Here is a 13,009-nt window from a genome sequence, read left to right on the forward strand (position 1 = left end):
ACATTTTCAGTTCATAATCAATCAAAATAATCCTGTTTCAAAAGATTAGAAAATATATCCTTAGCATTGCCAAAAATGATCGAAAGTGATTTAAAAAAAAAACATTGCTAAACATCCGCTGTTTGAGTCAGGTATACTCAGCCCTGTAGAAAGGTAAGTAACTGTTACTCATACTTTGTAAAAGTGTGGCAGTTCATAACTACATGTATACTGACCCTTGGTGCTGGCCTAAGGTATAGGAAATGTAGAATGTAGTTTTAATGGTTTGCAATTTATTACGTAGTATATTGTCCCTCTATGGCTTACTTAAGTATACAAAAACTTTGAATGTGAGTGTGTATATTGCACGTGTGTGCATGTACCTTTGCTTGTCCGTTGGCCTTGTGTCATTGTCACTTTAACTTTCCACTTTTATTTAGCTTTTCTTATTCATTCATTCTTCTGTTGTGTTTATACATCTCAGTTCATGCACACCACAACAATGTAGTTTAATGTTACTGTAACACAGTGTAGCTGTCTACAAATTCTTTACATACATGTCCACATATGAACCACAATATATTTCTTTTTTTTTGTGATTGCACCAGACATGGATGTTGAATGCCATGAAGTCTAAATCCAACATTTTATTACAAATTTGGTGGTAAAGACTATACTTTTAGTGCCATGTTAAAGCCATTTTGTTTGTGGTCTTGTACTACTCTATGCCATTATAACAAGTCAGTCACTCAACATTCATTATGCTTATTCCCATAATGGACAATGATTTTACACTGAACAGTCTCAAAGTTTTTCACACACATTCAGTACATGACCACTTACCAACATGTCAACATTAACAATCTTTCACCCTCTTCAGGGTGATACTTACTGGGTGATTCACACATTGTTATCCATTAAGAATACCAACCTGACAAAACTGTTCACAAATATCTCATTACTCTTAATCGATTATACATTCCCATAATAACATGAATTTTGACTATCACAGAGGTTTGAAAACGACATGCTTGGAGCGTACCGACTTGACATGTTTGCATGTGTGCATCTTGAAATCCCATCAGTATCTTGCACGGCTCTAACCCTGTATCGTTCCAGGCATGATAATGTTCCAAGATATGGGGTGGCCGGAGGAACCTCATTCACACATTCAATATGGAGGGTATCTACAGGAGGAAGGTAGAAACGACTTAGTCTTTATACACCAAGGTCCAAACTGTGGGAACCACTTCCAGCATTGCACCCTACTGGGATACTTTCACGCTCTTGTTGGTTTCCTTGTGGTCTCTTTTATTTGGCTTTCCTGGAGTGATTTTTTTTCTAGTTTGTTGTAACAGGAAAAAAGGTTTGTATGCAAGTTGTTGGTTTGGTTTTGCTGTTTATACTAACTATAATGCATTGTCTTCTTCTAGATGATTTATTTTATTGAATTGAAAAAATAAGATGAGTAAAATGTGATTTTTTGTGGTGACCACTTTGCAGTGACAACTTACCAATGCTTCTTCATAGCACAAGATTTTGTTATGCTTACAGTCTGAAACTTTCAACTGTTGATTTTGTATCGTTCTGCGGGTGCGATGCTGGAAATGCCGTTTGGAAGTCCCCAAAACCACTGAACTAGACTAGCAAAGTCATCATTCATTGTAGGCTCCCCCTTACACCCTGTACAGAAAGTAGCTCATTGTTCGGTAGAATCACATTCTCCCATGTTATGTACTACATTGTATGTGCCAATAATCTGCTACCTTCCTCCTATCCCTCCCTCCCCAATAGGGGATATCAAATTGTAGAATTCCCTACTAACATTTCCAGAACATCATTATGCACAACATTTCTGAAAAAAATACTTGTCGCACCTAGAACATAACTGATAAAATTTCATCATTCAGCTCATCTTGCATGTTCACAGATATTACGTCATATGCATGTGCATGAAATATTACAGAAAAGAATAATAATTCCTGGCACCTGTGCATGTTGTAATGTTAAATGTCAGTCTTTGCTCTGAGCACTCTGTACACAGGTGAAAGAAATGCCATTAGTATAGTTACTATAGGATCATTTTTTTTAATTAGTTGAAATTCGGCACAAGTGTAAAGGCACATATCTTGAGACTGAAATATCTCAATTTCTTGTTCAGATTTTCATGAACGACTGAATTGATTTCAAGATGACCACACCCTTCACATTTGTGCCAAATTTCAACTCATTTCATAAAAAAATGAACGTACAAGGATACTCATGGTATTACCTTCTAACTCACCCTGTATGATTGTTTTTAATGGAGCTGCCATCATAATTGTATAGGGTACCAATGCATGTAAAGCCTGGCTGGCAATGTGCACAAATATGAAACATTGTTTGCAATGCCTTGCCTGTCTGTTTCATATGTGAATTGTTCTTTGAATATCACTGTCATTGTGCATTTGGTTTTAGTAATCATTCATTTACGTTAAACCAGCATGTTTCTTGTGGTAACATTCACTTGTGACTATCTCATTGTTTGTGTCTTGTTAACTACATGGTTAAGAAGTGACGTTGCTATGGTGATATCCATGGTTACGTGCCCACGGTTACTGTATCTAAGGCAACTATTCCACACAGATGTCAATCATCACACAAATGACGTCATCGCACACGGGAAGAGTCCATTTACGTGCAGGGGTGGACAGACTTGTGAGAAGACATCGTTTTCCTAAACCCTTGTTTGATTTTTTCCCCCGCGTGCAGAGAACTTGTTCCCCGACGGTAGGAGTATGGATGACGGGTGGTCGGAACCGGTACCTGACCGTACGTCCAAGGTCCTGTTCGACGCGCCAGAAGAAAACGAGGAGGACAAACCGGTAAGTGATTCCATATTTTTCAGTTTGTTTGATAGAAACTGTAAATGCTTTAACGTTCGTGGTGATTCAATTTCGTGTTAGGGAGAAAACGAAGTGTTCACAGTGGTTTTTGTTCGCGGTAGCACTAGCGTCACATACTGCACAGTGATGGAAATACTGGTTTTAAGTTTGTGGTGAAATAGTCATCTCGAAAACCGCGAATATAAAACCACCGGGAAAATTTAAAGAGTATACATCAAATTGTTGGTCTTTTGATCATGGATATTGACAATAAAAAAGTATGGTGAAAAAAAAAAAATCACGGCTAGAGATTCATTTATGGGAATAGGTGCACAGAGAGAATTTTGGGTACGTGAAATATGTAGAATGTCAGCAAAACCTAATTACAAACCCTATAAGATAATTTAGTAATACATCATACAAAGTACAACAAAGGTTATATTTCTTTTTCGGATACTTCAATTTCAGGAACATTAAGAATCTGCATACTAGTGTACAATAGTACCTTTACCATATAGCCTACAAAATATATAGGAACATTGGTGCACCCACAGTCAGAATTAAGGTACACAGCTCCAATTTTGAGTGCTCAAAAGTGCGGATGCACTCAGTATTTCATACACTGCACCCATACCCCACTGAACACTTTGATGATACCTTTCACAGGCACATGCACACACACATGTTACATACTTACAATTTCTTTCAACTGAGCTGAGAACAAGCTGTACGTCTTTTCTTTGTACTACAGACCTTCCCTTTGAAAGCCTGTTTAGGTCTCATATCAAACATACAACTTGTTGTTTGATAGTTTGTTTGATGTTTGCCTGCCTTTGGTGATGGTCTTATTGCCCTTGCCAAGAGGGTTATGTTATCTAAAAACTGGTACGCTGAAAATTGTGTAAAGATTCAACTTAGCCTGTAAGGCAAGACTTCTTTGGAAACCTTTTTTGGCAAGTGAGAGTTTCTGCTTCCAGTGTGGCATCTGTTGTTTTGCCAAAGCCCTGAAGGCCCTCCTTCCTTTTCCTACTATGTGTAAAAGAGAGTGGATTCAGCCTCTTCAAATTCTGTTGGGACATCCAAGTCAATTTACTTCATCTTCACAGCATTGGCCAGATTAGATAATATCAGGTGTTACTGCAATGATTGGTTGAAATGCCGGCTCGTTTACGTGCCGACCTGTGGAAGGGCCCGTTTTCTGGCTGCTTATTTGTTTAATACTGTCACACTGAGGGATGACTGCGGTGCGAAAGATGTCTGTTTAGCAGGTATCTCACTAAACTGCGACACGTTTGTGACCTCGCTGCGTCCTAAATTGGACAAAGTTGCCCTTTACTTTATAATGGGAATATCATGCAAAACATACAAGTATATATTACTAAAAAGACAACAAAACACAAAGAGATTTGTTTTTCTATCAATAAAATTTGTTGAGCACGCTCTCAAATCGCACAGCCACAGCCAGGTCGCCAACGTGCCCCAGCTTCAGTGAGATACCTGCTTTATCTGAGGAATGAATCCACTCTACTTTATACTCCTTTTCCTACTGCGGTTTCAGTACTTCCAGCTCCAATGCCTTTTGTTTGTACCTTTCTCCCCGTCTTCTCCAGCAGACGGTAGGTTTCACAAACCCAGACCTCCCAAACGTACGTATTCTTTCTTCTGTTCCACTCAGAACGCTACCCACCCCCATCAAACTCCTTTCACTCAGAAACCCCTGCCAATAATGTTCCTTGGCATTTTCCCTTACTACTGAGATATCTGGGTAAAAGGAGTTTAAAGGGGGTGCTTCTGTTTGTATGTGAGTTCATCTTCCCTTGTTTCTTTCCTTTCATCATCTTTTTGTGTAACTGTACAAACCTTGTTTATCTCACCCCTGCAAGCATTGTCACTCACAGAACAAGACACAATCATGCTTTTCCATTTGTTTTACTTACTTTGAATATTGTATACAATCAACATGTATTTATTCATTCAGAAAAAAATGGTGATATGCTGGATGAGCTTGTTGTAAAAAACTAGACTTTTGTCCTCTAAAAAGGTGTTTTTCAGTCAGCAATACGTAAAAAAGTTTGAAAGAAAGAAAGAAAACTTTCATGATCTCTGACTTTACAAGTGCACTCTGAAAGTATGATTTTTAAAAAATTCTGTTATTTTATCTAACGTAAATACACAGTGCATTATATTTTACCTTGACTTGGTATTTGAGCATATCTTTTCCACTTGAATGTTTCACATATTTTTTATACTTTGGAACTCGACCATAGGCAGTATTGTAAGGTATGATGACATGCTTATTGAAATCGATGCATGTACCAAAGAAGGTATGAAGTATTTTATAGATAAATGTATTATCAAGAGAAATGTCAGTCACTGTATACATGTACATGTACCTAGTATATCTGTCGGTTGCCATTGTCTGAAGAGAAAAATTGTCACGTTTATCATTCAAATATCCTATGTATTTTCATTTCTCCACAATCCCTTATGTAGAGTATTGCCTGTTGTGGCCAAAGCTCTACTAAACTGGGCAGAGGTTTACACTTTTGTGGGAGTGGCTCCAAACAAACTGTCAGCCAATCAGAGAATGGGCTTTGCCTTATAGTAAAGAAAACAATGCGGGGAAAACTGAGGTCACTACTATTTCTCATTCATGATTTTAACACTTCCGTTTCCCCTACCCATCCCTTCCAGACCACGTTTGTACGCCACAACACGCCTCACCCGCGGGAGCTGAAGACACGACACCCCAAGTACCTGGCCAAGCAGCAGAACAAGCATTCAGACGAGGATGGTCACGTCATGACAGCAGAGTCCGAGGAGGAAAACGAGGTTAAAACTATTCGAACTGTCACTCTATAGTATATTTACAATCTACATGTATAGTATAGTACACAGCTGTCTCAAGAATCTGTCACGGGACGGAAATATGCTTGTTGAGACGGACAAAACTTTTACCCGAAAGATCTGAACTTCATGAAAATGTGTATTCGCAATCTTAAAACGACAGATTGAACAACATAGGCTTCCAAACAATGAGTGGGAAAAAAGATTGCTGAAGGCAGCCTTGGTAGCAAATTTCAAATTTATGAAAAGATAAACAAGTTAACATACTGAATATACAACACCGCAAGTATGTCGCCAAAACTGTCACTCTATAGTATATTAATATTTACAACTCATAATCAAGTATGGAAGTATACTGTATTGCATTGAAACCAGTATAATGGTCACTTACTCCCCCCTCCCCCAAATACAATGATATTGTATGACCACATAATATATGTAGATTATTAGAAAAATACTTTCTGCCAATATGATGAAAGCATTAATCTTAAAAAAAACTTAATGAAAGGTAGACATTCAGGTAATAAGATACGCCAAAAATAGTTACTCAAGCAACTGGATGAAATTTCTTTTCAAAATTTTAGCCAGTTGCTTGAGTAACTTTTTTTTGTCAAAACTTGAGTATCTTAACAAAACTTGAGTATTAGCAACCCTTGAGTATCTTAGCAAGACTTGAGTTTTCCCAGTGTCGTTGATTTGATTTCTGTCAAGATGTTTCCAATTCTGGACCAAATTTTTCTTTCTTTCAAAGAATGAATTTATGACCCATATATTTGCACTTAACAAGTTATCGACTTACTTCGGCCTACATTGACCTCTCCATTGATCAGCAATGACCCCAGCCTCCAAATGATAACTCCACTTCACCCATAACGACCTTAATATTTCAAGTCAGCTGAAAATGACCCAAAACAGTCATCATTGCTTTGACGACTGATTGATATTTTTTCAAACTTGCAACTTAGTTCATCCTGCAAGAGTTGTTCATCAATACTGACCCAGTTTTTCAGCAATAATGATTTTTGCCACACTTACCGATCAATAGTGATAATAGATAACCTAGATAGAGCAAGAACATCTGGTTCTACAGTTCTATTTTGAGGTTCCTAAAGTAGGGAAATGACAAGCTCTTCCGTTGTCAATTTTGCCTAAAGTTTATGATGTCTTTCAGTCAGTTAGCAACACAGGTATGTTTTGTTGCAGATATTTTGTAGAGGTTGTTTCTTGTTTGTCATAATGTAGGAGTGTCGTCTGTTCTACTATCATTTAAACATTATAGGCACATAAAGAAAGTTTCGCTTATTTGTTTTATAAAGTACATGTAGAAGCATATTTGGAGCTGGAGAAAGATGTTTGTCTGTCCAAAGTCTGACCAAAAGATCAGTTCCAATTGTTTGCTAGGATTAAATCACACCCAATACTCAGTGCCAAATTTGTAATTCACTAAGTGTTGTGTTTCGGGAGATTCCACTACCATGGTAGGGGAGTTCAGGGTGATGGAGAAAAAGTGTTGTGCCTTTCAACTGTTTTTTGTGTGTGTTACATTTCTACGTGTATGTTTGTGTGTAAACATGTATGTTTCAAATGCAGTATTTTGTAATACGTATGTTATTTTAGGAACAGTTAATATGTCTTCAAACATTTGACAAAGGAAGCATATATCCATACTTGTGTATACTGTATATGAAAATCTGTATATATTTATCAAAACATTGTAATAAAAAATATTAAAGAGAAAAAAATGAGAATGGACCATTTGGTTTCCAGGGGTGCAGTTGAGCCAGTAAAAAAAGTAGTTGACAGGCATTCCTTTGTTAAAGGGATTCTCTGCTGTTTTGTATAAAGTACTCTGTTAGGATTTTAAAATAGACTCGATGTTTACGTTAAAAAAACACTGGCCACCCTGCGCACCCCCGGAAACCAAATGGTCCATTCTTTTACACCCTCCAAAACTATGTGAAAAATGCGGTATAGAGTTAGTAACTTCCTCAGTGACAAACCGTTGGTCCTTAGGGGGGCGACTTCCCCTTCCATTAGTCCCAACCCCCCTAGGGAGATCCATGTAGTTACTGCCAGGAATGGTTTAGTTGGTAGAGAGAGGTCAGAGTACTTGATCCCCAACTGAAAAACAGTTACAGTAGCGCTACCCTTTCTTAAATTCTGCTAAACTCCCCAAGCTTTTGTCAAATGCACTAAATCTGTTCCAGAAAACAAATTGGAAGTGTGGTTGCTACAAGATTAATTTATAGACCAGTCATTTGGTTTGCACCGCAGCCGTAAAACGTGGTTTTGTTAATCAGTTCCCAAGGACTACAATGTACATGTAACCTCTAACCTTCGCCGTTGCAATTTAGTATGAATGGATTACGATTATTCTAACCCTACCCAGATTCTATAGGCCCTACCCAAATTACAGTATACTCTGCAACTTAAAAACAGGAACATCTGTTTTACAAGGGAAAAAGAACATCTGGTTTCTTCCCTTTTTAAGTGTTTTCTAAGATCTTGTTTTGAATGGAAATTTATTCAGTTAGTCATTTAGATTTAGGAGGTAAGGGATCGGTTTCGGGCCAGTGAAGCTTGTTGGAAAAACGGAAGTGCTGTGTTTCCTGTTAAGTGTACAGACATGTTTGCATTTCGCAGTCCAACAGTTCAAGCTGTTAGACAGTGACAACATGTATGTCATCAGGGTTTACCAGTGGGTCAATAGGGTCATGACCTTTGGACCCTTGGATCTGGAATGATCCATTTTCCCTGTAGGGGACTCTTGTTTTCTTTAGTATTTGTTCATATACATGTATGATCTTCAGTTATATCTAGTTTAAGAATTCAAAGGAATTAAAAAGTCAAATCATCTACATTTCTTTCTTAGTTTAATTTAGAAGATCGAAAATTAAACTTTTCTGCATGTCCCCCCACAGGAGGAGGAAGATGAACACACACCCCTGATGGTAACCAATCAGCACGCTGTAGCAGAACAACAGCAGCATGTGGAACTAGCACAGGAAGGGCCAAGAGAAGTGGAGGAAGAAGAAGAAGAACTACTTCCAGTGAGAACACACGAAGAGAATTTTGAAGAAAATGAAGAAACAGATGACGAAGTACGTATCATTTTCAATATCCACTTTGAAAAAAAGACTTTTTCTCAATCTTCCACTTTCTTCCACTTTAAAACCTACCTAAAATCTCAATGCGATTTACATTTCTTACGTATTGTGATTAAAGAAGACAGAACTATCACTAAGTGGAGCTCGTTGCCACCAAATACAGCAGAAGCATCCTCACTAGATAGCTTTAAACAAAGCTTGCAGTCAGATGTGCAAAGGTTAGGTGTGACAGTTCGTTCAGTGTAATGAAACCAGCTGCTGCCGCGACACCTGCCTTTGAAGCTGATGTGTTAATCATGTGTTACACTGAAGGACGGATGCATGGGCTATACAGCTACAAACAGATACAGAATATCTATGTCGAAAACTTTTCTGACAAAAAGCTATTCTGAATCTTACGCAGTCTTCACTTCGATTTCACTTTTTGTAGCCATTTACATTTATTACATATAATGATTTGAAAAAAAAAAAGATTATTGAGATTTGAGTTTCTAAAGTTAATGAAACGGCAGGAAGATTTCGAGAGAAAGAGTTGAATTCGGTTGACTGAGTTCAATTTGGTTCAGGGATGTGAAAGTTTGAAAACAGGATATTGGAAAAGTTTCTGTGAGATGACGCAATGCCTTGAAGCATGACTGTGCATTAGATTGTAAATCCGTGGGTCAGACTTTAATAAACCTTCAAGGCAGGCTATGGTAGGTAGCAGTGTTTTGTATATAAACAGAATTCCTTTGTGCAAAGATGTCAACATTCCAATAATTTGCTATGGTACGCAGTGTTGTTACCCAGTTAAAGATCGCATACCTGGTAGCCATGATATTGCTATGGACACAGAGGTACCAGAAGGTATTTTGGGAAATTCAAACCTTTCTCATTCCTTGATACAAAACAATGAGAAACAAAACTTTCAAGATATCTAGGACTCTCGGAATGAGTGGTACTTTGCAGTTCTGTGTTTTTAACTCTCAAATTCTACAAAGCAAATTAAATCTTTTGTGTTAAATTTGATTACATTCGTTGTGATACAAGATTACCTTCTGCCATTTGATGTCATCTACATGAATTGTGTATTAGTACATGCTCCTTTTCACTTCAGACCATTGAGAAATTCTGCAGTAGTCCATTATAAACTCAGCTCTATACAATGAGTCTTACATCCATGCATTTGTGTATATGATTTTTACATTGGATGCATGTGCATCTCTCTCTGTTACAGGACCGCGAAAGACAGGTGACGTTTGCCAGCGACACGGAAGACGTGGAGAAAAGTGACAGCAAACTTCAGCGGAGAGACACACCTCACCATCTTAAGGTACACATCTTAAGGAGACTCAAGAAGCAAACCCTTTTCTTAGTGTACTTCTGTTGTCTTGCAATTGGTTCAATGATGCAAAACAATGGTGCATCAAGACTATTTTAACTTTCTAAGTTGTTTCTATGGTCTCAAGAAATTGTTTACATGTAATGAATCATCCCCAACAACAGCTACATGTAGTAACTGTAGATCGTAGTACAGATTATGGTGTATTTAGATCTATTGATAAAATGTAGGACGGTGGCATGTGTCTTTTTTCTCCTATTGTCTATCATTCATATGTTGGAGGAGTTATAGCATCTCCAAACTATCTTCAAAATATAATCTACTTAACTTGATAGTTGATATATAATATTGTAATACTATAGATAATACTATCTTTGAAATGAGAAGTTTTTGGAAAAAGGGGATGTTTTGGATCAGCAGTAGCAAGGAGTTCACAGGTGAGATACACAAAAGGTGAAAATATGTTTTTTAAAGAAAATTTATATGTCTTGAGACAACTAAAGATAAAATGTCTTGACACAACTCCTCCAACACTCTTGACTTTTGTTCCTCTACCTTCTGTTTTTAATTTACTTCCAGGTAACTTTTCTTTTGTTCTTGAGTTACCAATGATATCCTGAAGTTTCTGTGACACAAGTCCTAGAAACATTGGACTAGATATAATTTGGAAGAAGTCTCATGGATTAGAAAAGTTTTACCTCAAAGCAAGCAAAGGTTTTCCGTACCAAATTTTGCACATTGTTTTCTCGAGAGGATTACATGCATAAGATATTCTGAATTTCTGTAACGTAAGTTCCATAAACGATGGACGACATGTACTAGATATAATTTGGAAGAAGTACCATTCACTATAGAAAAGATTGACGTCAAGACAGTGAGAATTTGAAATCTTAGTGACCAGATTTCGTACCAAATCTTGCACGCTGTGTTCTGAAGATGTTTATTTCCATATCTGAAGGGGAAGAGGCTAAATCTTGACGAGGAAACAGCAGCTGACGCTGTGGCGGCCATTTTACAGAGGCATCAGAGTCAAACCTCGCATCAAGGAGTTGTGCTCAATAGTGTGAGTGCAATGCTCCAATGCCTTTCATGATCTTTAGCCGTAATAGGCCCGCTCATAGTTTCAACTGCACATGCACAGCAGGTTGCACTGTGGGTAATATGTCAAGGATGAAAGCCCCAGAGACAAAACGTGTCTGAACATTAACCATCTCCCTGTTGCCTAACTCTGTAACCAATAGAGAATTGGGTGCCAAACGGGTACTTCAGTGTGTTAAGGTTAAGCATGGTCTAGACAAGAACTGAAAGTTTGGGGACTTCAGCGTAGTCATTGCCCAGAATGCATCTCGCTGTGCATGTGCATTCGGAACCATGAATAGGCTTATTCCTGGTGTTTGTAAAGGAGAATGACATAACTGTACAACTTTTCCGTCTTCCTTCTTCTTTCCTTTATTTTTCAAGTTTTACATCCAAGGACATGCTGCTAGTTCATCAACTTCAATCTGTATTTATTTCTTGATCAATGTCAAGAAGGTTTGAAATATGGATTGACATGTTCATTACTTTAAAACTGATCAAAAATGTACAGAAAGGCTGACAGAAAAACTAAAAGGAAAAGGGTACACTTTTGAAAATGTGAAAATCACTGCTTTATGGTTTTCTTCGGTTATAGAGCCAATGTTAATAGCTAACTAAAACTGCTGCTTTTTAGGAATTGAAGCAAAATTGTCTTGAGAGTTACTTAGGACTAGACTTAAAGGTTTAATTTTACTTTGTCTTGTGCTTTTCTTCTGACAGTTGAGTTTGGCTTCTAATCTTCTTTTCCGTTCCAATCATTTTTCCAAGTATTTTATTAGAGGATTTTTATAAGATGCATGCCACATCGTGTTAGCATTGTTAACATTTATAAAAAGCTTCTCGCCTAATCTTTTCAACTTGGTTTAGAGTACAAAAGTGTTCTGAGTAGAATTGAACAAAACATTGCTATAATTGCTAACAACTTTGTCAAACTGTAGGTATTGTCATTTGTACAAATGTTACTCTGTATTGTTGACATAAGAACTGTATTGTTATTCTTCTTACAGTATGCAGATGGAGAGGAACCAGAAATGGAAGAACAAGAGGTAAGAATAACAATAATCAAACATGTTATTGTACACCTTTAATTTTCCTGAAAAAGATAGTTGTAAGAGATTGCATACGCCATTTCAGATGGTGACATAAAGCTGGCAGCTCCATGTACATGTACATTTGTATGTGGAAGCATCAAACTGCTGCGTGTAAAAGAACCCAACACACTTATAAAGGGTGATCTAGTGTGCTTGGATAAAACATGAGCCTTAACTAGGTATAATTTTACCACAACCTGGTTGAAAAAAAGCATCATGCTTCACCTCAATTGAGGATGACAAAAGAAGAAGGAAAAACTCTCTGGTAATAGTAAATGAATACAGAAACAGACATCATATACAATGTCCAAACTCACTGTTGCATTGAAAAGCTGGATAGAAAGTTGTTATACCAACTTCACAATAGTTTTTGAAAATCTGCACAACTAGAAATTCACCTGCCCTGTCAACTAAAAGAACAACATCAATGAGTTAATGAGTTGGATGAAATTGTTTAACAGAGATATCAAATCTGGTTAGTTTTAAGCTGACACCTGACTGCATTCAAACAGACATCAAAGACTGCAAACTATCACTTAAATGACCTCAAGGTCAAATGATAGTATCTTGGCGGTATCTCAGCTTTTAAAGATTTTGCACCAATTTCTTTGGCTATTGCAACTACAGGGTGAATAAAGAAGTCAACAGTGGCATAGCTTGGATATATCGTTATTGCTTGGTCAGCAGTTGGTCAAAGAGATATATTACACATGATATAAGCTA

At 37.4% G+C, this 13,009-nt stretch overlaps 1 protein-coding gene across 9 annotated transcripts in view; it reads left to right on the forward strand.

Moving 5' to 3' along the window:
* Positions 1-13,009, forward strand: part of LOC136424279 (protein scribble homolog) — an 89,301-nt gene that overhangs the window by 38,735 nt on the left and 37,557 nt on the right. For 6 of the 9 annotated variants that reach the window (XM_066412818.1, XM_066412820.1, XM_066412815.1 and 3 more), the window contains 8 exons: positions 1,099-1,179; positions 2,731-2,843; positions 4,454-4,489; positions 5,538-5,675; positions 8,612-8,791; positions 10,014-10,109; positions 11,077-11,181; positions 12,203-12,241. In XM_066412818.1, coding sequence (XP_066268915.1) covers positions 1,099-1,179; positions 2,731-2,843; positions 4,454-4,489; positions 5,538-5,675; positions 8,612-8,791; positions 10,014-10,109; positions 11,077-11,181; positions 12,203-12,241 — 788 coding nt within the window. The remainder of the gene's footprint in view (positions 1-1,098; positions 1,180-2,730; positions 2,844-4,453; positions 4,490-5,537; positions 5,676-8,611; positions 8,792-10,013; positions 10,110-11,076; positions 11,182-12,202; positions 12,242-13,009) is intronic. The other 3 variants (XM_066412822.1, XM_066412823.1, XM_066412817.1) reach the window with 2 other exon arrangements.

The sequence above is a fragment of the Branchiostoma lanceolatum genome, chromosome 18, assembly GCF_035083965.1.
Source record: "Branchiostoma lanceolatum isolate klBraLanc5 chromosome 18, klBraLanc5.hap2, whole genome shotgun sequence".
Lineage (NCBI taxonomy): Eukaryota > Metazoa > Chordata > Leptocardii > Amphioxiformes > Branchiostomatidae > Branchiostoma > Branchiostoma lanceolatum.